General features: G+C 33.5%; 2 protein-coding genes across 7 annotated transcripts; one reads left to right on the forward strand and one right to left on the reverse strand.

The window, feature by feature from the left end:
* The first annotated feature begins 358 nt into the window (after positions 1-358).
* On the forward strand, positions 359-15,050 carry LOC130936023 (uncharacterized). Of its 5 annotated transcripts, none has more exons than XM_057865989.1 (19): positions 359-406; positions 1,749-2,369; positions 2,465-2,553; positions 2,693-2,791; positions 4,288-4,906; positions 5,058-6,068; positions 6,182-6,293; positions 7,647-9,178; positions 9,326-9,401; positions 9,517-9,637; positions 9,733-9,819; positions 10,141-10,593; positions 12,034-12,129; positions 12,874-13,035; positions 13,145-13,327; positions 13,695-13,808; positions 13,885-14,067; positions 14,391-14,435; positions 14,822-15,050. In XM_057865989.1, exons 2-19 carry the CDS (start codon positions 1,802-1,804, stop codon positions 14,954-14,956), a joined length of 5,685 nt encoding a protein of 1,894 aa, XP_057721972.1. In that variant the 5' UTR covers positions 359-406; positions 1,749-1,801; the 3' UTR covers positions 14,957-15,050. The 5 variants fall into 5 exon arrangements, with proteins under 5 accessions (XP_057721972.1, XP_057721973.1, XP_057721971.1 ...); XM_057865990.1 differs by lacking the exon at positions 359-406 and adding an exon at positions 414-671 and having other exon boundaries at positions 1,733-2,369; XM_057865988.1 differs by lacking the exon at positions 359-406 and adding an exon at positions 414-671.
* Positions 15,051-15,117: 67 nt separating this feature from the next.
* LOC130936024 (hydroxyproline O-arabinosyltransferase 1) lies at positions 15,118-18,709 on the reverse strand. Of its 2 annotated transcripts, none has more exons than XM_057865993.1 (8): positions 18,171-18,709; positions 17,276-17,343; positions 16,961-17,162; positions 16,614-16,711; positions 16,458-16,527; positions 16,130-16,201; positions 15,913-16,026; positions 15,118-15,516 (listed from the first exon to the last, which is right to left on the reverse strand). In XM_057865993.1, exons 1-8 carry the CDS (start codon positions 18,585-18,587, stop codon positions 15,457-15,459), a joined length of 1,101 nt encoding a protein of 366 aa, XP_057721976.1. In that variant the 5' UTR covers positions 18,588-18,709; the 3' UTR covers positions 15,118-15,456. The 2 variants fall into 2 exon arrangements, with proteins under 2 accessions (XP_057721976.1, XP_057721977.1); XM_057865994.1 differs by having other exon boundaries at positions 18,177-18,707.
* Between the last annotated feature and the right edge of the window lie 3,560 nt (positions 18,710-22,269).

Genomic DNA, 22,269 nt, shown 5'->3' on the forward strand with positions numbered 1-22,269 from the left:
ATAACTATGCTACTCATTAATTTACTTTTTTAATGTTACTCATTAAATTTATTTTTTAAACTTTATTAATTCTTCAAAAATATTATTAGTTACTTATATTTTTTTAAAAGTAATGTTAGGGGCCAGTAATTTTTGTGATTGATAGCCAGTAAATAGCCATCAATAATAATTTAATAGTATGAGATTGATGTGAAATTTTATCCAATGATTCATATTTTTCTGCTGGTTACATACTAGCCAAAATTCAATAAAATTGCTGCCGTCTAGACTTTTCCTTTTTCCAATAATAAAATAGAGCGGAATTGAAAACTTATTATATTAGCGGTACAACATCACGAAGGTGGTGGATAAAGTGAGTAAGCATGCAATAACTTTACTACCCATTCCATGAATACTGTACTCTCAGGTGCTGTGCTGCTCCTCACTCCTCTCTCTGCTCTGCAACTCTCTCTTCCCTCCTTTTAAAAAGTTTTTGCAGTCTTCACACTCCTCCATTTCTTCCATTTCTCTCTCTTCACTGTTTCACCCACTGGTTTCGTTTCCAACTCTCATCGCTGCCATTTTTCGCTTTCGGTGACTTCCCCCCTTTCTTGTTATCTTTTCTTTTTCCTTCCTCTCTTGGATTAATGTTAGGGTTTTGAGCTCCGTTTCAGCCATCCACATCTTTGACGGTAACAACGATCTATTACTCGATCATGCTTTCTTTCTTTTCAGATTTTTAATTTTGCTTCCATCTTTTTTCCCCTTTTTGGTTTGCCTTTTGCTATCTGTGTGTTCCGGTGCGAATGTTTGTTTCATGGATCTTCTTTATGTGGAATGCATTTTGTCGGTGGTTTTTTCAGTCTGCATTGTTGTTCATGCAGTGCATGGCTGCATGGTTTAATGCAAGTAATTGGAACTTTCTTCCGACGTTTTGTTTTCTTTGAATCAATCATTTATGGTTATTACTTATTACTGTTATTCTTATTATTAATGCTATTAAAAAGAGTTAAGGAGTGTGATATACAGCGGAAATGCATTCGTGCATGTTATCTATCCGAGTTTTGAGTGCTTTTAATACGCATCCGTGGCATAATGATATTAATATGCTTCTTGTGTGGAGACTGTTGTTTAGTATAGTAGTATTCAGCTAGTAATAAGAAAATAGTAGCTTCAAAGACTCTTATTAGCATGATGATAATTATTTTTGAGAAATATCCATTTTATCACTGAATTATAGGTCATCTGTACTTTAGCTTCAGATTTTACTGAAGCATGACAATCAAACGCTTAATCCTTTCTAAATTTTCGCTTTGATTATTTTGTTAAGTTTTACCTTAACAAAATAGTTAACATGAAAAATTGTTTGTTGTCTGGGTTGCACTTGTTTTTTGGTGGTGGTGACTTTTTTTTTTTTGGGGGGGGGGGGGGGTTCAAGGACTAGAGGGATCACAATCTTAGTTTGGGGTGAAATGTACTAAATTTCCGTTAAAAATGAATGGAAACTGAATACATGGGTTAATATCTACATTCACAAAAGTCTTGGGTTGAAATTGGTCATTATAAAATTATTGGGGTAAATATTGGGGATTATCAATTAACTGTGGCTCCAGACGTATGATTTCTGCTTTTTTGATATATCATTTCATATTCTAGAAACTTGTGTTGCTGTGTCTCCAAACAATGGTTTTAGAGTGAATGCAAAAGTCAAGGTTTTATGTTAGTATTCGTTCCCCCCTGCTTGTTAATATAGATGGAGTTGAATGCAGGCCAACGTACCTACTGAGGAGTTACTCATTGTTTAAGATAATTTCTGGGAGAGATGCAAGACTCTGTTTACCCCAGCTGCAGTTATTCAGCTAACCATGGTGATGCTGGAAACTCATTTGTGGCTCTCCTTTATGGCCCTCCATCCCTGTTGCAGTATGATTTCAAAGAGTTGTCTGATCAGAAACTTTGTACCCCATCTGGTAGTTGTACTGCTGCAAGTGGGAACTTTGTTGTTGATTGTAGTGATAGTGGAACCTTCCCAACATCTAGTGGAGGAATCTTTATTGAAAATTTAAATAGTCATAACCTGCAAAGCAGGCAAGATACTGTTCTTGATAGTTCTTCCAGGGCAATGGTTGGTCTGAGGGATAGTGTTCATTCTGTATTTCATGATATTCAGAGTAATAATACTGCTGCACAGTCCACAGTCCCTGGTGGCAAAAAGGCAAGGGAACCTTTTTCTTCTTGGAGCCAATGGTGTAGTACAAACCCTGCATCCAGTCTAAATGTTTGTGGTACAGATAATCAAACTATGCCAAATATGGTTCCAGAACAATGCTCCTCCAACATTAATTCTCTTTTAATGAGTGGATGCCCTCGTGTGTTCTGCATGGAAAAAAGTGAGCGCTAGAGTTACATATTTTCCATATTGGTTAAGGGATATCCATTATACATATATTGACAACTCACATTTGTATTTATATTATCTTAAAAGGTGGATATCTTCTTCTCAGCAATACAGGGCTTCTTGGTATTGTTTGCTTATGCCACTCTTGCCACATGTCAGTTCTTAAGTTTTGTGAGGTAGGTAAATACTTTTACCGCATATGCTACACTATTTTGTTGAAAATTAGCCTCGCCAATTGGCCTCCTTGAAGAGTTAACTTAGTTTCCTATCACTCAAATTTTATACTTAATTTGTTCATTTGATCCAATTTTGCAGCATGCAGGGTTATATGGCATCAACCCAGGGGATGCTGTTCATATGGAAAATGGTGAGACCATTGCACAATGGAAGAATTTATACCTATTAAAGTTTGGGGTAAGGTGATGTTATACGATTTAATGGTTGATGTGGCATTATGCAGAGTTTTTATATGGCCTGCTCTATCTTTTGCTTATTAATGTTGGATAAGTTTTCGGTTCTCAGTAAAACAGTCCTTTCTTTGCTGGTTTTGATTTTTCAGTTTTGAATATTTTGCACATATTAAATGACTGAAAATGAGTAAATAATAGTTTTACGTTTTTATTTCCCCCTTTTTTCGTCGTTCCCCCTTCCTTCCTTTCTTGAATTTCGTTTTACTATGATGCAAAAGAACTAATTGTATATCCCTTATTTACAACAGTCACTTCAGTAGCCTTCTGATTTGATGCATCTTTTTTCCTGCTATTTCCTTTCACTTTGCATATCTCTCTTCTCTCTTTCATTTTGCTTTATTTTTTTTTTTACAAAAGTGAATGCTGTATGTTTTGTTCCATAAAAATTTATTCACTAGCTTGAAGCATATATCTTTTTTACCTTACATCCTGAACTTAATATCATGTAGAATAAACTTGGTGAGCATTAACATCTATCTTACTTTTGCCTTCCTCTGATGGTATGGTAAACTGTGGTCTTGGCCATGCTTTTGAGAACCATTCTATATTGTTCTGTTTGGCTAGAAGACAGTTGAGCTGATCGCCTGCTTGGTTTGTTTGTGGCTTGAAAACCTGACTACTGAAAACTGACTGGAATTGGGGATAAACTACATGGTTTTGGTAGAAATCAGTGTTGAAACAGATCGACGTGGCTCAGGTTGCTGCTCTCTGTGCTTTGCTGTGGCAGCTCGTCAGCTGACGCTTCCTTGCATGCATTTAGTTACAATTTGACAAACGCATCATAATACAAGTTGTAAAAGAGCAAGATTATCAATGAATAATGTGAAGCTGTAAATATAATGTTCTAAGAGCGTGTTTGCTTTAAATTCTGAAGGAAAAAATATAGTGATTTTTATGACTTCTATTTTTTATATAAGTGAAATAGCTAAAAGCTGACTTTTCTCCAGAGATACTCTTTATCAGCCTCTAAAGATGAAGAATCTGATTTTTTTTTTGTTTTCTGTTTTTGGGGGATATTCTGACAATTCATCTTAAAATTATTTGTCCCTGCATTTTTGACTTTGGTTACTCTTACTGAGAACATCTGCCATGTACATTGTCTTGGAGGGTAGCTACCACAAACAACCAACCTAACTTCGGACATTCCAAATATTCTCATCTTACAAGCCTATTAACTATGAAGCTATTATTATTAGTTCATTCATCAGGGCATTGCCATACATGTTGCCTTTGACAGTGACATTTATTTATGAGGTCTAGCTAGCTTATAGGGAGAGAAAAATGTTATTGACTTGTGTATTTGCTCTTACGATATATTGTATAATCTTCTTTGGCGTCCTACCTTTACTATTGGCCTTGAGAGTTGTATTTCTTATTTGCATGTATTTGAACTTCGAAGCAACAAGAACTTTGGATGGTGATACTTTTATGGTGCTTTAGATTAGGTCTCTGGGCAATGAGAGTGAATGGGACTGGCCAGAAGTATTATCAACAACAGGAAGTCTGATGAGATCCAATTCATCTTCATCCAGTATGTCAAAGAGTGATTTATCTCAAATATTGAGTTCATCTGCAGTCAGATTAAGGTCTGCAAAGCCTTGTGATTATGTTCCATTTCCAAAGGCCACCAGCACAGACCCCAGTTTACTTAGTGGTGTATTTCCCAGAGAACAACCAAATACAATCCAGGAAAGTGGCAAAATTCCGCTCAAAGGTTTTGTTGGAACATGTACAACAACAAACATTGTTGGAATTCAAGGGGATGATGGTTGTCAACCTGTACCACCTTTCCTTGATTCCCTTAAACGAAATGACAATTTTTCAGTTGCCCACTCTCCTTCACAAATTCCAACAAGCTTTCCAATAGATCATGCATGCATAAAAAACAATAATGAAAAAGATGTGCTTACAAGCAAAGATGCAGCATCGTCTAATATTGAGCTGAGGCTTGGACAACCACCTCAGACAGGAAATCCAGTTCCATCATTTATAGGACATCCATTGTTTAATGCCCTTGTCAGCCCTCCAAATTTGCATCTTGCAAAGCCAATGATTAATAGTACGTTAAATTAATGTTTACCTTAGCTGATTATTGATAATGCTATAGTGCTATTTATTCAATTTTTTATTGATGTTATTCAGTGTCTACTTATGTTGCTTGTCATTTTGAATAAAAACTCATAAGAATGGATTTTGTTAATTGGATGCAGTGCATAGCAGTGAGGGGAAATTGCAGAATAATTTTTGCCATGGTTATGGTTCCTTCAAAATGGTTGATCAACCTCAGCCTAAAATCAAGAACTATATGCCTGGTGTTAGCAATGCTTTTGGTGGTGCAGCTAGATCAAAACCTGACAGTGCAGCCAACAGTTTGTTGTTTTCACCACTTCCACAGTTAAATCTTCAGCCAGAGGGAAAGACAAAAGCTAGTGAAATTTTGATGAATGATAGTGGACCTGACATATCCAAGAAACATTATGAATTTAATGGCATGCAGTTTTCTCCTATTAATGTTCCCTGGAAAAATAATGGTCACACGGGAAGGCAATTGGATTGTTCAGCAGTGGGATCTATTGAAGGTTTGGACAATGATAAAGGTGTTGACTTTGCTAAAGATTCTTGTGCTAAATTAAACTCTGGATTTGGAATTAGTAATCTAGTGAAATATCCAAGTTCCATCAGAGGAGCTGTTGGTGGCAATGGTAGTTGTGTTTCAACTGTTAAAGGAAAGATATACGAGTCATATAATGAATCAAGGTTGCCGTTCGATACATCTGGTGGTGTAAATTTTCTCTGTGATTCTAAAAATGTGTCTTCTGTTGGACAAAAGAATCATTTCACCTCAGGGACGACAATTCCGTTAGAAGGAATTCTGAAGGGCTTTCCCTTTCTTGTACCAAATTCTACATCAAATCAGACTACTACTTCACCACAGCAACAGGGCATTAACTTGGCCAGACCTTTGCTTGATGAAAATATGAGGTTGCTTGCAGTGACGCAGATACTGGAGTTATCTAAGCAACGACATGCATTGCATTTTCATAAAATGAATCAAAAGCACAAGAGAGCCAGCAACACTTCAGAAGTTCAGCCCGACGTATATGAGGCTTTGACATCTGAACAGTTCTCTTTTGGCGCTACATTTAAATTGCCACAAAAAAGAGGTCTTTGTGGGAGTCCTGATACCATTGATGATTTAGAGAAGCTGGCTTCACTCACAGGCATGCACAATGGCTATCTGATCTCCCCTTTTAACTGTTTTGATTTTGCAAGGATTCTGGAACTTTATTCTTTGTACTATGTGCATGCTCAATAGTGGTTATCTTTCATACAGGTTTGAATAGATACTGTTTCTCTGGCTTGACACCATTACCTTTACATTCTAAAGAAAAGAAATCGCAATGTAAACAGGCCTACAATCTTCAAAATGAAGGGCAATCGTTGAGGTGATTGCGACCATTATCAGCTTACGTTATAAGGATAATATTACTTGCATTTTGCTTTGGGATAACTTTTGTGACTTGTTGCCGTTAGAATCATGCAGCATATTCAGTTCAGCTTATTTCTAAGGCATCTGTAGGTATTGGTTTTCCTTTATTAAGTTTTTTTTAAATTCAGGCCTTCAGGGTCAGGGTTATTGGTGGCTATTATACCCTCTAAAACTGTTTCCTAGTTGCAAATATTTTTAAACCTAGTGAATCAAACATGTGAGAATTTTGGGAGGGACAAAAGAAAAGGAGTACATGACTGTTAGGAAGGAACATCAGCCATTGACATAATCAAGGTATAATTATTAAAATGGTAGTTGCATGTTTGTGGCCTCTTAGAACTGAACAGAGACCTAGTTTTTTAGTTCGAAGTTAATGTACATATTTTTTTTTTGTCAAAAATAGTGGGACAAAGTTAGAAAACCATAGGAGTTTTAGTTATTGTGGTATCATCTGTCTTGGGAGGACCTGTTCATGATGGCTGGTGTCATTTTTTATCCACTCGTTTGTTCTGTATCAAAAAACTTAGCCTGTGTTAGTCAGATAAAAGAAAATGGGTTGTATTTGATAGTTGAGAACTGATGTAAACTTTGTTGAAAGTTTATGGGTGTGTATATTGATTGTGTTTATACTGGCTGTGCTGGATTCTCTCCCTAAGCAACACGCTATATGGGCTTTAGTAGAGTGTCAAATTATTTATAATGGGATGCAATGATGTTTGATTCATGTTTTCCAACTTCACATTGTGGGAAAATACTTTGATATTGATACTATCTGATATCTCTATTTCCAGAGGACATGTGTACTTTGTATTCTTTACTTTGGATACATTTTTATGGTTTGTTGTCTTAATTGTAGTGTTGCTTTTTACCTATTACATGACACTTTAGATGAAACTACTACAGTCTTGTTTTACTTGAAGATCCTTTTTTCAAGCATATTTATTAGTTGTCTCAACCCCAAAGCATGTATATGTTGGTTTCCAACGTCTCTAGAAAAAGTTTATTTTAAGTGTGGCATAGAAAGTGAATGAAAAATTATGTTTCCAAACATGTAGATTTTTACAGGTGAAATCATCTGGTAAAGGTTGGATGAGTGAATGTGTTTGAACATTTAATTATATTTCAAGAAATAATGAGTAATGAAGCTTCAGGTTTTCTCTTACATAAGAAATTGGATGCTACAGTTTCTGCAATGATGCTTGTCACTTGATTTTCTGATGCAGAAGTTATTATTTATTCTATATTTTATGATCAAAATTCTTATTTCCATAACTAATTACTTTTTCTCTTCCTCAATTTTATATTTCAGCCTTGGAATAAACAATGACAATACACTGTTTCAGAGATCAAGTGCATCCAACAATTTCACTGAGAAACCAGTGGATACGAATTTGGGAAGATACACTTTTGCTGCAGGGCAAAACCGTTCTAGTACCAATTTTTTTTTGGGAAATGGATCAACTTATAATTTCAAACAATTTGCAAAATCTAGTGGTGAAACTCCTTTGAAGATAATTTCAAAGGATGAAAGTACTCATCAATGGAGAGGTGTACCAAGTAAGCTATGGAAAGCAGATTGTGATGCAAAATCTTTAGGTCCAATAGCAGCGGAAGGACAAGATGATGTTCAAAGTGTAAATACTTCTGCTAAGCGCTTCAAAAGGAATTTTAATATGGAAGACCTGTTGAAAGTGCAAGAAAAGTCTAATGTCTCGACCGGGTCTTGTGCACCTATGGTCACTCAAGCTTCCATGGAGTTCAATAAGATTGATTCTTGCATTATTGATGGTGGGGACGCTACTGATTCCAACAATCATGTACTTGATGAGGGCTCAGTAATCAATAAAGGTTGGTCACCTGATGCAGTTGAAAGTGAAAGAAGTTCTGAGTTTCTAGGCTCCACATGTGAGAGTTACTTGAACAAAGGTCATTTGAGAGTCATAAATGATCAAGATAAACCATGTCGTAGTCTCCTTGATGAGCTTAAGCTGTTAGATTCTATGACAAGGAAAAAAAGCCAGGACCAAAGTCATATACTTTCTGGTCATTTTAAAGCCAATCAATCTCAAAATGTCAAGGACTTAAAAGGAAAAAAGAAAAGGAGAAATAGGATGAAGAATTTAGATGCCTCATTGCCTTCACCTTTCTTATTGCATAACAAGAATGATGAAAGGCAAATGTACTTTCCATCAACCCAGCGAAAATCATCTGCTAATGCCAAGCATAAACACACTTCTTTGTCACCCAAATTTCCAGGTAAACATTTTCTGAGTGCACGTCATAGTGACAAAGAAGATAGTTATGTGTCGGAATCAAGTTCAGATGACGAGTTTCATAGCTTACATGACGTTCCTAGAAGAAAGAAACAAAGAGCAGATTTCCCTTCTGATTGTGTTGGGCATTTTCAAATGCAAGATCCAGATTTGGAGGAAACTGAAATTGGCAAGGTTGAGTCAATGTTTACCAGGGGGACAAATGCCAATAGAATCACAAGGCCAATAGTATGTGGAGAATATGGTGAAATATGCAGTGAACAATTGGCTGGAGAATTGCCAAAAATTCCAAAATTTGTTTCTCTCAGTAAGGTTCTTAAAAGTGCCAAAAGATGTAAGGTACCTAGATTAACTTCGAAAAAGAAATTGAAGAGATTGAGCTTTGGAAGTAATGAACACTGCTGTGGTCAACCCGGTTTGGAGAGGGGCAATGCGTCACTTGTTATTTTCAAAGGAAAGAGAGAATCCAAAGCTATACATGGTAATAGTATTGTAAACATAGCTCCATTGAAGCTGAAGAACAAGGAAATTAGGAAAGTACGCAGTATTAATGAACTGACTGCTAAAGGTGAATCTGATTTTCTTTTTATTAAAGAATGCTTTTGATGGTTTAACGCTTTTGATGCCTTGGTCTGTTCTGTTATAGTTACTATCTGTGTGATGGATTATTTTTCTAAGTAGTTCCGTCTTACAATGGTTTTGAAATGAATGGCAGAAACCAAAGTGAAGGATATTGTGGTGGAGTATGGTGAAGATAAGGAGCATGGTTGGTGTAACACCAAAAGCAGAAAGTGAGCAGATTTGAAGTTCTGTTGCTTATTTAGTACTAACCTACTAGGTCCATTTAAGTGCTCATGGTTTCTCTAGAGGGTGCATATTTTTCTTATGGTACATATGCACTTGCAGCTTTGTTCAAGAATGCATGGGAATCTCCATCCAAAATTCAGATGCATTCTGCTCTGTGTGCCAAAACTCAAGCAATGATGACATTAACTGTTTGTTGGAGTGTAGTCGCTGTCTAATTAGAGTATGTAAATGTTTCGAATAAGGTTTATCGATTTAATTGTTCATATATATTGTATGAGACAAGTCTAATGCTGTCTCCGTTTTGTTTTATTTCAGGTTCATCAGGCTTGCTATGGAATCTCCACATTACCTAAAAAAGGCCGTTGGTGTTGTAGACCATGCCGAACAAACTCAAAAGATATTGTATATTTATTCATATTTTGGTTGAATAAGCTTTTTCATTTTTCCTTTTCTTTTTCTGTGTTGATCTTTGGTACTGTTGCTCATGATCTTTGCTTTGAAATTTTGCATAATGTCATTTTGACTCATTGATAGGCTCTCTCCAAATGCCATAATTTCAATAATCTCTTGATCATTTATTGCCTTTGGGAATTAACTACTGCTTCTACTTAGCTATTATCAATTTTGCAGTTTGAGATACAAACTTTCCAATATGCCTTACCCAACTTGAACTTAATTTAAACTACTTTTCTTCTTTTGGCATGTTGCGGGTCAAACATCAAGGCTTGTGTCCTGTGTGGTTATGGAGGTGGAGCCATGACTCGAGCAACACAGAATCGCACAATGGTGAAAAGCCTCTTAAAAGCGTGGAGTATTGAAAAAGGTGGCATGTCTAAGCATAGTACTACACCTGAACTTTTTGAGAAGGAAACAGATGTATTTGATTCCACAAAATCTGAACTAAAATTTGACCAAACATGTGGTTTGAAGTCTGGGAATGTTGAGATCTCAAGATCAGACCAGTTGAAAGTTGAGATGTCAACAAATCAAATGCAAAATGTCCCTTGCAATATTTTAAAGGTTCATAACAGCATTACAGCAGGAGTTCATGATACATCTGTAAAGCAGTGGATTCATATGGTTTGTGGGCTTTGGACTCCTGGAACAAGATGCCCGAATGTTAATACAATGAGTGCTTTTGATGTATCTGGTGTTACACTTCCCAGAGAAGATGTGGTGAGTTCCTAACAGAAATACTTGGTTGCATTTTATATCAATTTTTATGTCAATCAATTAACCACTAGAATATATATTTTTTGACAAAATAATTTCGTTAACATAGAGAGAAGAATAATACAATATAGAGATAAGAGTTGCACTATACAGGAGCCAAAAACAACCAGAAGAACTTGACATTATTGTTCTTTACATATACTGTCATCTAGATGCTATTGTCTATTGAGCGTTCTATATGTTGAATACATTCTCAAATCTGTCCAGCATATTAGATATACTGACATTGGTATTCCTATGATAGCAGTGTCTGTATATGGTACTATGCATAGCTTCTATTGGATTATTGCTACTGTTTTAAGTTCTATATTTATATATGGGTCCTACAATGATTACTTGATGAAATGAAATACGGACTTGCGTCCTTTTTTCTTAAAATGGATAATTACATTGGAGTTCTATATTATTTTTCGGGATAAGTATTGTTTTGGTCCCTAACGTTGAGGGTCAGAATCGAAACCGTCCCCAACGTATTTTACAATTTAGAATCATCCTTAACGTTTTTTTTTCGTATTAAAATCGTCCTTTTTAATAAAATTTTTAATTTTATTCCTAAACTACCCCTGCTTTAAAAAAAATATAAAATTTAAAAAAAAAAAAAACAACGCGTGTGTGTTGGGGGGGGGGAGGGGGAGGGGGACGCGAGCCACTGCCGCCGCCGTTGGGGATCGCGAGGGAGAGAGGAGACGCGAGCCACTGCCGCCGCCTCGCAACCTCGCCGCCTCATCTGCATCGCTTTCTGCTTCGCTGCCTCATCTTGCTTCTGCTTTCTTGCTTTCTGTTTCTGCTTCTTGGTTTGGTTGTTGTTTGGTGTTGTTGCTGTTGTTTGGTGTTGGTGTTGGTGTTGGTGTTGGTGTTGGTGGTGGTGGTTTTGTCCAAAAAAAATTAAAAGGACGATTTTAATACGAAAAAAAAACGTTAAGGATGATTCTAAATCAGAAATTACGTTGGGGACGGTTTCGATTCTGACTCTCAACGTTAGGGACCAAAATAATACTTATCCCTTATTTTTCTTTGTTGCATTTGATTGAGTTCAGCCGGTGTTGAATAAAGTTAAGCATCTCTCTTCTATGCTTTCATGAAGTCAAATTGTGTCGCATTTGTTTGTTCTAATCATATTCGGACCAAGTTTCTTTGATTTTTATATTCAGGACTCGGAAGCATATAGTAAGCCTTGGTTGAGTGTTTGGTCTAATGAATGGACTTAGTATCTGCTAGAAAATCCTAATCCTTTAAGAGGTTAACACTGGACATCAAATCCTTTCAGTGTGATGTTATGGTCTGTATAAAGGAAATTGTTTTATCAGTTATAAATTCTGGTTAAAAGATACATGTAATTCAAGGTGACACTCCCCAAATGTTGACTATTGTCACCTTTTCCAGGCTTGTTCCATCTGCAACCGCTGGGGTGGTTCTTGTATAGAGTGCAGGATTGTCAATTGTTTGGTCAAGTTTCATCCTTGGTGTGCTCATCAAAAGGTATTTTTTGTTAGATATGTTGGTGTTTGCATCATACAATTTTCTGGCTTTGATATGGTAGCTTCAATTGAAAAATGCTTCTATTTATCGATTTTATCTTTTAAGAAAGTTCCATCTTATGTGGCAATTATTACTATCCTAATAATTGAAGCATTTGTGATATTTAGTCAGATTGGCCTAGTACAAAATGAGTACCATCCGCCTGAAAGATCTGTCCTTTCTGACAGTGGCAGAGCTTCATCCCCCTACTAAATTTTTTTGTGGTTAAAAGATTTCTTCTTTTAGTATTTGTTGCAATAATTTATTCTAATAAAAAATAGACATTTGCATAAAATAGTCCATTAGGAAATCGTCATACCAATATGAAAAGGTTATTATATTTGTATTTTATATCTTTACTCATATATAATTGTAACTACCACTTTGGTCACATTTTTTATTTCCAACATACCTTTACTTAAATGATTGGAGAATTTACTGAGAAACTACAAAATATCAAAATGAGTAAGAGAGAAGTTAAGGAAAGTTATTCACTAAATTATCATATAATTAGAAAATAGGAAACTTGTTAGCAAAAACACTTACCAAAGCCAAATTATTTCCTCTTCCTTTCCTTTGCTTTTAACTCAGGCTGGCTGGTGGTTCTGGTATCCATTCTGTTGATTTTGCTAAATTTCAACTTCTGTTGTGGATCAATCAGATGTCCTCTAGCATTGTTTTCAATTTTTTTTTTTTTTTTGGCAGAACCTGTTGCAATGTGAGACTGAAGGCGATGATGACGAGAACGTTGGATTTTATGGAAGATGTATGCTTCATGCTGTTGACCCTAGATATCAGTCCAAGTATGATCCTGTTGATGATATAGATAGCTTAGAAGAAAGGGAATTTACCTGTGCCAGGACAGAGGTATTTTCTTCCTTTCCTGACATTTTTGGATTAACAATTAGTAAGTGAATGGTTATCTGAGTGTTGTTTGATATGTTTCCTGTGATTTGATGTCTTTGGAGCATTTTAGGGTTACAAGGGCTGTAAACGGGATGGTTTCCATAGATATTGTTACAGTGCCTTAAAGGGAAAGGGAGGAAGTGGATGCCTTGTTCCTGAAGAACAGTTAAATGCTTGGATTCACATTAATGGGCAGAAATCGTGTCCACTAAGACTCCCTAAACCCGCATCAGATATTGAGCATGATTGTCGGGTATGTTCAAGTTATATCTATAGCCCGCAATTTTTGTGTGAATATTATGTTTACTAATTGGTTTTGAAATAACTGAACTAAAATTATATTTACCAGTCAGTTGTTTGTTGATTGATGTTTTGGATTATCCTTCCTTTGATCTATGTAGCTTGTATAAGACACCTTGTTTATGTCAAGAAGATCAGTTTTATATAGTTTTCTCAACCTTGTGCTAATTATGGACTTTTTACTTGACCTAGACAGGGACTTCAGCTTTTCAGAAACAAGCAATTTTAAGTGGAAAGATATATTTACATACCTAGTTGCCATACGTATTTTTTGGGTAAAATTCAGCCTATTGTCCTGAATATCTAACTCATATATGCAGAAGGAATATGCTCGGTACAAGCTAGCAAAGGGCTGGAAACACCTTGTTGTTTATAAATCTGGAATTCATGCCCTTGGTCTTTACACTTCTCGATTCATTTCCCGTGGTGAAATGGTTTGATGCTAGCCTTTAGTTTTCATATTTGCTCTTTACTGTGGTTGCATATATGATGTTTCTGATGCTTGGATAGGTTGTTGAGTATGTTGGCGAAATTGTGGGGTCACGGGTAGCTGATAAAAGAGAGATTGAATATCAATCTGAAAGAAAACTTCAGTACAAGGGTGCTTGCTACTTCTTCAGGATTGACAAAGAACACATTATTGATGCCACAAAGAAAGGGGGCATAGCCCGTTTTGTTAATCACTCATGCTTGGTATTACCTTTGAAAAACTGACTTGACTTCTTTTTTTTTAGGTTCTGTTTTGTTCATTAGATATTAGTTATAAAGTAGTTTTGGGTCAGGCTCTCAAGTTTGATGTCTTGGGTGTTATACCCAAAAATTCATGTGAATGAACAAGCTGGAGATCCGGGCCTTCTTACCCTTCTCTATGAACACTTATTTCATTTATCTTTTTGCTTGAGATAACTAAGAACTGTGACCATTATCAATGTGATTGTTATAACAAATCTTATCCGTCTTTTTTTTTACTTGCAACAGTTATGCATTGTAACTAATGTTTTTCTTTACATGGCCAGCCGAATTGCGTGGCGAAAGTGGTTACTATAAGGCATGAGAAGAAGGTAATCTTCCACTCACTCCACGTTAAATTTAGAGTTAAAATAAAATACTCCAAGATACATAGAGGCGGCACAAAGTAATTGTTGATGGACATGATTATGACAAGGTTATTATGTTGTATCTTTAGGCAAACCGCATACGGCATATGTCTTATTAAAATGTATTATTTAGAAATGTTTTTAAGATATAATATTGGACCTTCGTTGGCTAGGTTGACAGTAGATAAATACTTGCATGTATATAATACATACATTTAATGTATAAGAAATTAAGAATATCTGCAGCTAGTCATTTTTAATTTACAATGTTTAAAAGGTTTTTATATTATAAGAGTTTAATTTTGTTACACAGTGTAGAGTTTTAACCATGTGGCTTTTGGTTTTTGAAGGTTGTCTTTTTTGCAGAGAGAGACATATATCCTGGTGAAGAAATAACATACGATTACCACTTTAACAACGAAGATGAAGGAAAGAAGATTCCTTGTTATTGCAATTCCAAAAATTGCAGGCGCTATCTTAACTGATTATAGCGATTGTTGATAACATGTATGATTCGTGAGAATGTATGTAATTATGACTCTTGAAATTGTCACTTGTTTGTGGATTGTTAGTACTGGGAGAAAGGTTGGGGGAGAAATATTCTCTTTTTCAAGGTTGAAAGGATAGAGTAGTTTCAATCGCAATGTTAAGAAATTAAAGAAACCATTTTATGATGACAACCATTGCATGTCATTAGCAGTCACATGTATGTGCCCAAGCTTTGCACCCATGCAAGGTTCCCATGGCATTAGAGAATCAGATATCCGTGGTCCTTGTTACAGATTTTTCTTTTCTACTAACATATCCTTTTCCCCCAGAAGTCCACAAGGATTAATGACATCTCAAGGTACAGAGGGCTTAAATTAGTATTTCGAAACATGTAAATTACACAGCAGCTGTATAAACTACACAAAACAGTTATGAGTGATGTGTACGTTGCCCATATTTGGCATAGGCAAGTTGTGAACCACCTTCAGAGAGGCTTCTATGACCACCAGTTCGGAATATTTGCTGTGGCTTCGTTTACCATTTTGACAAGGGTCACCTGTACAGTAATGATAACTGAATTGCTCATGATCCTCCAAATGGTTTGTTCTTAAACATATTTATTCATGAAGAAAATTTCTTGGGGTGTAGTTTAGGAGGTTTAAAGTCCAATTAAACACCAAAGCATATAACATAAAAAATGGAGGCCCTCAGCTCTAATGCTCTTAAAAGTTAAAACACTAAACCCTAAGCTTGTTAACTGAAACCATAAGTGCAATTAAATAATTGTCTAAAGATAACTAGTTCATTGATTACGTGATTTTAATTCCAGTTTCTTCTAATTTTAATACGTTGGACCATCTTAGACTTATAGTGTGCGTAAATTCCCCCAAAATAACGTATTTTCTATTCTAAATAATTTATGATCAAAATTACAAAGGGAGAGGAAACGTACCACACTTTCGGGAACACCAGGTGGTGGCAATGTCAAGTTTTTGGGGGGAGCAACATGATCATAAGATCTTTTGTCAAATCTCCACTCTCCAATCTTTCCATACGTCAGCTCACCCTGAATATATACATGTTATTCTGAGAGAAACTCAAAAGATCTACCTTTCTAACTTCAATAGAGATAAGAAAGGTGTGTTCGAGCACAATTTTCAGCACAGTACCTTCATATTATAGTCACATCCATAAGTGTAGTGAATTATGTATGTATTCCCAATTTTTTTGTCCCATGGAGGCTGCCAAACATAAATGATGAATAAGTATAAAGCAGGAAAACTACTTAATGTACTATATTCTTATGAGTTATGGCATGGAACTTGTGTTTTTCGATGGGCATTTTTGCATGCATTTATTTCAATCTTTTTTTGACAAAAATATCAGCTCTTTTAACAAAAAGCACTTTTCATATATATATCATAATTATATTAGGTATTATTACCAGAGGAACCTTATTAATTCATGACGGGAAAATCCATTAAAAAAAAGTTGAACCTGAATCATGAATTCCTTGTGTAGAATGTTACCAACACCATGAAGTGCAGATGAAACGGCATAAGCATACCTGTATCAGTGATGTAAAAAACATTGCAAGCCTAGTTGGAGAAAGATTTGGAAAGCATAATGAATCTAGAGAAGGACAATTATTACATTTCAAGCACCCATCCAAAAGCTTTATCTGTTTCAGGATCCTTCTTCATTGCCAGGGAAACATTCATCCAAGTGGGAGCAATCTTCTTCAGGGATTCCTGACATACGTTACATATATAGTTAAAGGGTGGCCCAAAATCAAGAGACTATTCCATAAATACTACTACTTTCATCCAAGAATGTGTCTTTTTACCAAAACTTAAAAAGAAAATAGAAATTGTATTCAACACAACTTTTCTCTCTTATCTCAACACATTTCTGTCTTATCTCTGTTGTCTATCTCTATACACTTATCAAACACAACCTAGAAGACACTTAGTTTTGGACGGAAACAAATTGAAAGATACCTTGGCAACAATAACAGGTGAATTGCCAATCGGGTCTATATTGGTTATTGGTCCTTTCTCCTCAGGGAAGTACTTCCTTAGCACCTTCTCGTACTTCTTTGGCTCAATATAAAAGAAAGGGAATGCAGCTCCAAGACCATCTCTAGCTAAGTTTGGTATAGGCTTGACAATTATATGATCTGGCTCTGACATCAATATGTAACTGAAAATATGCAGTACAAATGACACTAACAAAAGTCAAAACCCAAAATTCCTTTAACAAAATAATGATCAAAGTATAGCACTTAGAAATTTGAAGTTGAAATAATCCCATACTCTTCTTTGATATCTGCTTGCTGTAGCCATTGCACAAATGCCCCTGGCCTGTTAAGGACAATGTAACCCTGCCATAGAAAAGAGTCAAGTAAGATTACATAAAACAACTTTGATCACTGAAAATTAACATTGCTTATAATTTAGTCCTCGAATTATCGCACATTGTTAAGCAGGTACTAGAAGTTCATAATCATATTCAGGAACTAAATTGGCTACATTTCCAAGAACAAACCTCCATTTACTATGAGAAATACTTGCATGCTCTTGCTTCTTGGAGGATGTATTTGCTCTCGGAGAACATTTGAAAAATGCTTTAGGAACATTTACAATCACTTATTCTTAATTTTTTTACAATAACTTTTAAATACCTTAAAAGAAAAATAGTATATGCATTTACAATTTTCTTTACTTTCTTTTTGAAATCAGATAGTAACCAGGACGAATGAAATCCAAAGCATTTTACCCAAAGAAAAAGTGCAAGGCACAGCACTTAAAATACCATACTTCAAGAACAAGCGCAAGGCATAACATTTATACAAATTATTCACAATTTGAAGCACACATTTCCTAGTTATCTAATTCTATAATAACACAACATAATGGACAGAACCTAATTGTAACTTGTAACAGAACAAACACACACACTTCATAGGAGGAAGGAATGAAAACCAAATCATAGCATTAACATTTGTGTACACTCTTTCCTCCTAATAACCAACTTAAAATCTTCAAAATTCAAATCCTTACTCACAATAATGTCAGGAATTCTAAATGTAAAGCATCAGTTTTTCCCAGAAAGTCAAAGCATCCAATCACCAATTTCCTTTTGATAATAATAAAAAAAAAGTAACCATAAGAGAAACACAATTCAAAACCCCAAAAAAAAGGGAAAAACCTGAACCTGATCCACGCCAGCTGGCAAAGGCTGAGCCACGAAGGTAGGGATCTCATCCATGAACTGATCAGGCTTTCCAGAATGAAGAATCCTGGTGAAGCCTCCCATGGCGGATTCAGGTCCTCCCTGATCCCTCATCTTCTTGAACCAGTAATACATCACTCTGCACTGCCACGTGTTATACACAGAATCCGAAGCAGTTACTGCAGTGTGGAAGAGTCGCTTGTTGGAATTAGAATGTGTTGATCTGTGAAGTGGCATCTTAATCAGCGGGTCAACGGAGATTGAAGGGAGTCTTGTAGAAGGTCCTGGAAAGTCTTGCTTCAATGGCGCATTTGCTGAGATTAGGATGTTGTATGTGATCAGTGACACTGAGAATGTCACTAGAATTGTGAAGAACATGTTCCCACACCCCATTTTTTTCTTCTTCGCTCTTCTTCTTTCTGTTTTGAGTCTAATGAATGAGGTTTTTTATTTCACTCCATGTGCAGAAGAAGAATAATGATGGGGTCACTGAGTGAAGAAAAATAGTATACAACAGGATGAAACACCAAATAACTATTATAATTTATAAGCTCAATAATCGTTTCAATAATATCTCAAATAAGTATCCAAAGAAACAAATTTTAATCACCAAAACCGTCCTTAATCTTTTATTTTATTTTACATATTAATATTCGGGTATGCCTAAAACGAGCACAACCATTATGTGTTTATTGGATGCGCCACATTTATATAAACCATTAGATTTGATTAGATGAAAATCAAAGGCTAATATGAAAGAAGAGCATTGATAGACTCTAATAAATACAGAATATCCTAGTACATAAATAAATGTTTTAAATGACAATACTTTAATATACAATATTTTAAATGGTAACAGAATCTTTTATTTTTAAATAATTAAATATAAAATATATAAATACAAAAATATGAGTATTCTTTATTCAATAAGATTAATTATTATGCAAGAAATTTTTATGATATTAAAAAATCATATTAAATAAATTTTAAACTATAATATAAAAATATAAAATAATTAAAATTTTATTTTATATTACTTGACAAATAATTAGATTATTCTATTTAAAATTAATTAACTAATTTTGTTAAAGATATTATTATATAAAATAATTTTCATCAAAATATTTTAAAAATATAATTTATTTAAAATATTATATATAATACATGAAAATATTAACCTTTTTTACTTTTTTCATTTTTTTATAGAAAAACGGAATAAAAATAATATAATTCTATATACATGCTTATCACATTATATATTTACTTATATTAGTAAGACCTAAATTAATCAAACTTACATAATTAAAAATATAAAATATATAAATATTAAAAATAAATATTTTTTATTTATTAAAATTAACATTTAAAGTTTCATATATATAATATTTAAAATTATATATTTATAATAAGATCTTTTTATTTCTATTATTTTCAAGTATTTTTTTATTATTTTAGTTAAATTTTTTATTCTCTAACTTAACCAAATTTATATATATAGGTGAATTTTACCAATTCCTTGTAAAACAACATGTAAATTAGCTTCTATGACATGACACATTTAATTAGATATTTAATTTTAATTTGAGTTAATTTAACTTAATGAGAATTAACATCTTAACTAAAGTAGGATCATTTTATAATTAAATTTTTTTTAAGATAAATAATTATATAATTTTTGTAAATATTAAAAAATAAATTTATATTCTTTTACCAAATCATTATTACTTAAATTCGTTCCACCTTTCCATTGAAAAACACCTTCTATGTTGAGTGAAGTATATTTTCTCCCTTCCACTGTTTCTTCATCACTCAAAGGACGTTGAAAGCACACTGTAACTCGAAGCAAGACAGAGAGTAAAGATGCAAGTATCCTTTGAATATCTAATGCAACGGATCTTGTATACGATCCAATGATCCATAGCTAGGGGTGGCAAGCGGGGAAGCCCGCCCCGCTCCGCCAAAAGTCCGCCCTTTGGCGGGCTGGCCCGCCCCGCCTAGTGAGGCAGTCCCAGAATCCTAGCCCGCCCGCCTAACGGTGGGCTGGCGGACCGGCGGGCTAAACCCGCCAAATATCCTTTTTTATTTTTAACTATTAAATAATATATATATAAAGGCATAAAAAAACTCTTATATTTTTTACTTTTAACTATTATAATGTCTAAAAGTATAAACAAATTATAATTTTTATATTCACAAACATTAAAGTCTTTGTAATTATAAATATCTAATAAATATAATTATAAACCAAGTTTTCATCCAAAACATAATTATAAATATTGTTCCCAAAGTAAAATAAACATAATCCAAAATATAATTATAAATATTGTCTTTAAAACAAAATAAACATAATCCAAAACACTCAATTTTCATCTTCATTTTCTTGTAAGTTGGATTGGGGAAAGTTGGATTTTGGCAAAAAATATTGTAAAAATACCCTTTGCCAAAAAAATACTAAGCCGGGCGGGGAAGCCTGCCTCGTCCTTCCAAAGCCCGCGGTTTAAGTGGTGCCGGTTAGGCGGGCTTTTGCTATTTGGCGGTCCAAATTTTTCAGCCTAACCTGCCTTTTTTGACGGGTTACGCGAGCCGGCCCGGCGGGTTTAGGCCCGTTTGCCACCCCTATCCATAGCCATTCCAAAGAACGGCTTTGAAGTAATTGATATAGTCCAATTTAAATTCTAATAGACGATGGATTAAATGCATATCTAATTCAATCATCACTTTAATATATGCAATAGTTATCACAACTATTGATATGATCCAATTTAAAGATTCAGTTTTTAGTATTTTATCAAATTATACATTTATTCTTTTAAATAATTTTTTAATTACAAAATAGCTTAATCATAGTTAACATAATAACCAATTAAAAGGTGACATATCATAAAGGGTCATTTATATTTTAAAATATAAAAAATAGAGTAGAATTTATCATATATATATATATATGAAAAATTAGTGTACAAATGTCATAATATTTTTAAAATACTTTTTTTTTTGTATTTATATGTTTTATATTTTTAATTACGTAAGTTTGATTGGTTTAATTCTTACCTATATGTTTACTTTAGGTCTTACAAATGTCATAATATTTTTAAAATATTTTTATTTTTTTTATATTTATATATTTTATATTTTTAATTACGTAAGCTTGATTAGTTTAGATCTTATTAATATAAGTAATTAAATATGTAATATGATAGACATGTTTTTAGAACTATATTATTTATTCTTTTTTTTTTAAAAAAATTGAAAAAAATAAAAAAAATTAATAGTTTCATGTATTATATATAATATTTTAAATAAATTATATTTTTAAAATATTTTAATAAAAAATTATTTTATATAATAATATCTTTAACAAAATTAGTTAATTAATAAATTTTAAATATAATAATCTAATTATTTGTTAAGTAATATAAAATAAAATTTTAATTATTTTATATTTTTATGTTACAGTTTAAAATTTTATTTAAATATAATTTTTTAATATTATAAATTTTTTTTGCATAATAATCAATGTTATTAAATAAAGAATACTCATATTTTTGTATTTATATATTTTATATTTAATTATTTAAGAATAAAAGATTTTGTTACCATTTAAAGTATTATGTATTAAAGTATTGTCATTTAAAATATTTATTTATGTACTAAGATATTTTGTATTTATTAGAGTCCATCAATACTCTTCTTTCATATTAGCCTTTAATTTTCGTCTAATCAAATCTAATGGTCTATATAAATATGGCGTATCCAATAAACACATAATGGTCGTGCTCGTTTTAGACATACCCTTAATATTCAATTGAATTTTAGCAAAAAGGAAACAAAATAATATCTCCCATGATTTAATTAAAAACGTAACCGTTTTTAAGAATTTTTAAAATTTTTATATTAATTTTTAATATGAAATCTGATTTATCTAATAAAATAAAAATTTAAAAATTAATTTAAAATTAAAATTTATAAGAATTCAAGTGTTCCATTAAAAATCTTTTGAGATTGATTTGGAATATTATTCATAATTGTACGGAATCGAACGTAATTTTTTAATGTTATATTTTTAAGAATTTTG

Source organism: Arachis stenosperma, chromosome 6 (genome assembly GCF_014773155.1).
Source record: "Arachis stenosperma cultivar V10309 chromosome 6, arast.V10309.gnm1.PFL2, whole genome shotgun sequence".
NCBI classification, from domain to species: domain Eukaryota; kingdom Viridiplantae; phylum Streptophyta; class Magnoliopsida; order Fabales; family Fabaceae; genus Arachis; species Arachis stenosperma.

Excerpts from the sequence above, each read along its gene's own strand:
- LOC130936023 (XM_057865989.1), top strand. The coding sequence starts at position 1,802 with ATGCAAGACTCTGTTTACCCCAGCTGCAGTTATTCAGCTAACCATGGT. Across the intron at positions 6,069-6,181 it reads GAAGCTGGCTTCACTCACAG|GTTTGAATAGATACTGTTTC; the intron begins GCATGCACAATG and ends TCTTTCATACAG. Across the intron at positions 6,294-7,646 it reads AATGAAGGGCAATCGTTGAG|CCTTGGAATAAACAATGACA; the intron begins GTGATTGCGACC and ends TTTATATTTCAG.
- LOC130936024 (XM_057865993.1), bottom strand. The coding sequence starts at position 18,587 with ATGGGGTGTGGGAACATGTTCTTCACAATTCTAGTGACATTCTCAGTG. Across the intron at positions 17,344-18,170 it reads CTGGCGTGGATCAGGTTCAG|GGTTACATTGTCCTTAACAG; the intron begins GTTTTTCCCTTT and ends TTTCTATGGCAG. Across the intron at positions 15,517-15,912 it reads CTGGTGTTCCCGAAAGTGTG|GTGACCCTTGTCAAAATGGT; the intron begins GTACGTTTCCTC and ends ATTACTGTACAG.